The sequence below is a fragment of the Prunus avium genome, chromosome 4 (assembly GCF_965620075.1).
Source record: "Prunus avium chromosome 4, drPruAviu1.hap1.1, whole genome shotgun sequence".
Lineage (NCBI taxonomy): Eukaryota > Viridiplantae > Streptophyta > Magnoliopsida > Rosales > Rosaceae > Prunus > Prunus avium.
In genome coordinates, this window is record NC_142287.1 from 24,822,955 (window position 1) to 24,825,434 (window position 2,480).

Below are 2,480 nucleotides of genomic sequence, written 5' to 3' on the forward strand. Positions count from 1 at the left end.
ACTGACGCAAGCAAAGGGGATTTTTCTCTAACGTGCGCCCACCTGGAACTGATGAAAAGAAACCAGTCGGCTGCGCACGTTAGAGGTGTCACACGAATTCAGAACCACACCTCAGGACAATCGGGAAACAATGCCGGCGACATGTCTGTTGGGTCGTCGTCATATATTATCCACAAACATATCTTGGGTAAAATTCACGATTTAATAAAATTAAAAAAAAGAAAAGTTGGGTTTGGTAAAATTGTGTTGTTTCGATCGATCCCCTTTTCTTTCCTTTTTTCATTTTCTTGCGGTTTCTGGGCAAACAAACAGTAAACAACCGAGTGATACAGAATGAAATGGTTCATTTCATTTGCAGATTTGATAACATGTACTGCTACTAGACAACACAGAGAGAAAACTAAGATCTCTCTCTCTCTCAGATGGAAAAAGAAAAAAGGGGGAAAGGAAAAGGCTTGGGTTTTTTCTCTTTCTGTATATACAACATGTAGAGCAGTTAACAACTGCATGTAGGGCTAATTCAAAATACATGTCAGCTTCGAGCTTCGCTTGCTTTCTCGCTCTCTAAACAGCCTAGGAGGGTTTTTTTTAAGCTAGAAAAGAAAGAACAAATTTAGACCGGATAAAAAAAAGACGCGATCTTGGTTGGAGGGGAGGCCTCAGGCGACTTCTGATGGTGGAGGGAGGTTAAGGTCGAGATCGAGCCGTCCGTTAGGAAGGCTGCGATCGAAATTCACCACCGAGGACGAGGACGAGTCGCTGTGGGCCCCGCCGGAGGAGGGAGCTGCAACCGCACGCTCGAACCTGCACATTTCGCGGGCGCGCTGGAGGGCGGCGGCGTTCTCCGCACGTGCGAAGGCGTCGAAGAAGAGCACGGGACGGGCCACGGGGACCGCGCGGAAGCCACTCGCGGCGGTGAAGTAGCCGCCGGCTGCGGCGAAATGGGGCGCTAGAGCGAGGTCCAGCGGAGGCGGCGGCGGGGACGAGGACTCCACGGTGCTGCTCTGGCTGGGGCTGTTGTTTGCAGCGGCAGCCTTCGGCACGTTGTTGTTGTTGTGGCTGTTGATGTTGGCGGCGGCCTCGAGCTGGAGCTCAGCCGGGGTGGGGAAGTTAGTCTTAGCCTTGGCCCCCCGGAACTCACGCGCCGCCTTGTCGTAGGCACGCGCTGCCTCCTCGGCAGTGTCAAAGGTACCGAGCCAGACGCGCGTCTTCTTCCCGGGATCTCTGATCTCGGCGGCGTAGCGGCCCCAGGGCCTCTTGCGGACACCGCGGTACCGGATCTCTTTGGAGTTTGGGCTCAGGGTTTCGGAGCCGGATTTGGTTGGAGACTTGGGCGTCGTCGGAGCCATGGTTTCTGTGCTTTGGGGAGATTGATGCGAGAGCTAGAGAGAGAGAGAGGAAGGAGGCTTGTTGGGAGAGAGGGAGTGAAGGTGTGGTTTTATAGGGAGGGGAGAGAGAGTGTTAAAGCTACGCTCCTTTTTGGGCGCTTGTGTGTTATGTTCAAGAGCACAATGTTAGCCTAATGTGGCTTCTCTTGCACGAACCACCTCGGTTACTTCTGCCTGCCTCTCACCTCATGACACGTATTTATTGTCCCTTCCTTTTTTTTCTTTTTTTTAGATTTTTAACCACCCCCTACCTCTAAAAATTTAATGCTTGGTGTGGTACATATCTTTGTCTACACAAGGATGTTGTTCTTCTCTTTGTTTGGTAAGTAAAATTTACGAAGAATTTTTTTGCCATTTTAGTTATTGTTGGTATATATCTTCAATATGCTTGAACCGATTTCCATATTTGACATAAACTTTTTTCTTTTTTTCTTTTTTAAATAAATGGAGATCTTTACTATGGATCGATGTTAAGATCGGTTCTAACGATTTTGACAGGAGAACAACTTGTTTAACTTCTATCTTCATAATTTGATCTCATAATGAGCTTGAAATTGCAATTTCATCGCTTATTTCATGTTACCAATATTATTGCATACATTTGCCACGATAGGACATAATTTAGCTTTTCTAGTGTTTTTTCGGCTGACTTGTTTCCTATTAACGTGATTGGCCATTAGTGTCAGGAATCAAAATGCAATAAGTATTGGTTGCTTGTGTTTGTGTCGTGTAGTCACTGAGTTCGGTTTGTCGGGCAAAATAATTTGCGATACTTCATGGATATGGGCCCATCTTTTATCTGCATCTTCAACATAACGGTCTACTTTGACGTATTCACTCACTAATTTATGATAATCGTTGTCTACACCTTCACTTCACCATGTTAGATTACGACAATGTAGTTATGTTAACTTTGTGGCTAGTTAGTTATTGTTTGTCTTAAGTTAGCTCAAGCAGTGTGAGAGAGCGGAATATAGGTTATTAAGACCATGGTAGGCTAATATTAATGGTTCAATTCATTCCATGGTCCACATTTCATTTTTTTCTAGTTAGTAGAGTATCAATATATCATTATGTCAAATTCGTAACTTA

At 45.7% G+C, this 2,480-nt stretch overlaps 1 protein-coding gene across 1 annotated transcript; it reads right to left on the reverse strand.

The window, feature by feature from the left end:
• Positions 1-324: 324 nt before the first annotated feature.
• Positions 325-1,430, reverse strand: ERF4 (ethylene responsive element binding factor 4). Its single transcript, XM_021966022.2, has one exon. The coding sequence runs from the start codon at positions 1,347-1,349 to the stop codon at positions 660-662; it is 690 nt and encodes a 229-aa protein (XP_021821714.1). The 5' UTR covers positions 1,350-1,430; the 3' UTR covers positions 325-659.
• Positions 1,431-2,480: the final 1,050 nt, after the last annotated feature.

Bases quoted from the DNA above. Each gene is read 5' to 3' on its own strand.
- ERF4 (XM_021966022.2), bottom strand. From the start codon at position 1,349: ATGGCTCCGACGACGCCCAAGTCTCCAACCAAATCCGGCTCCGAAACC.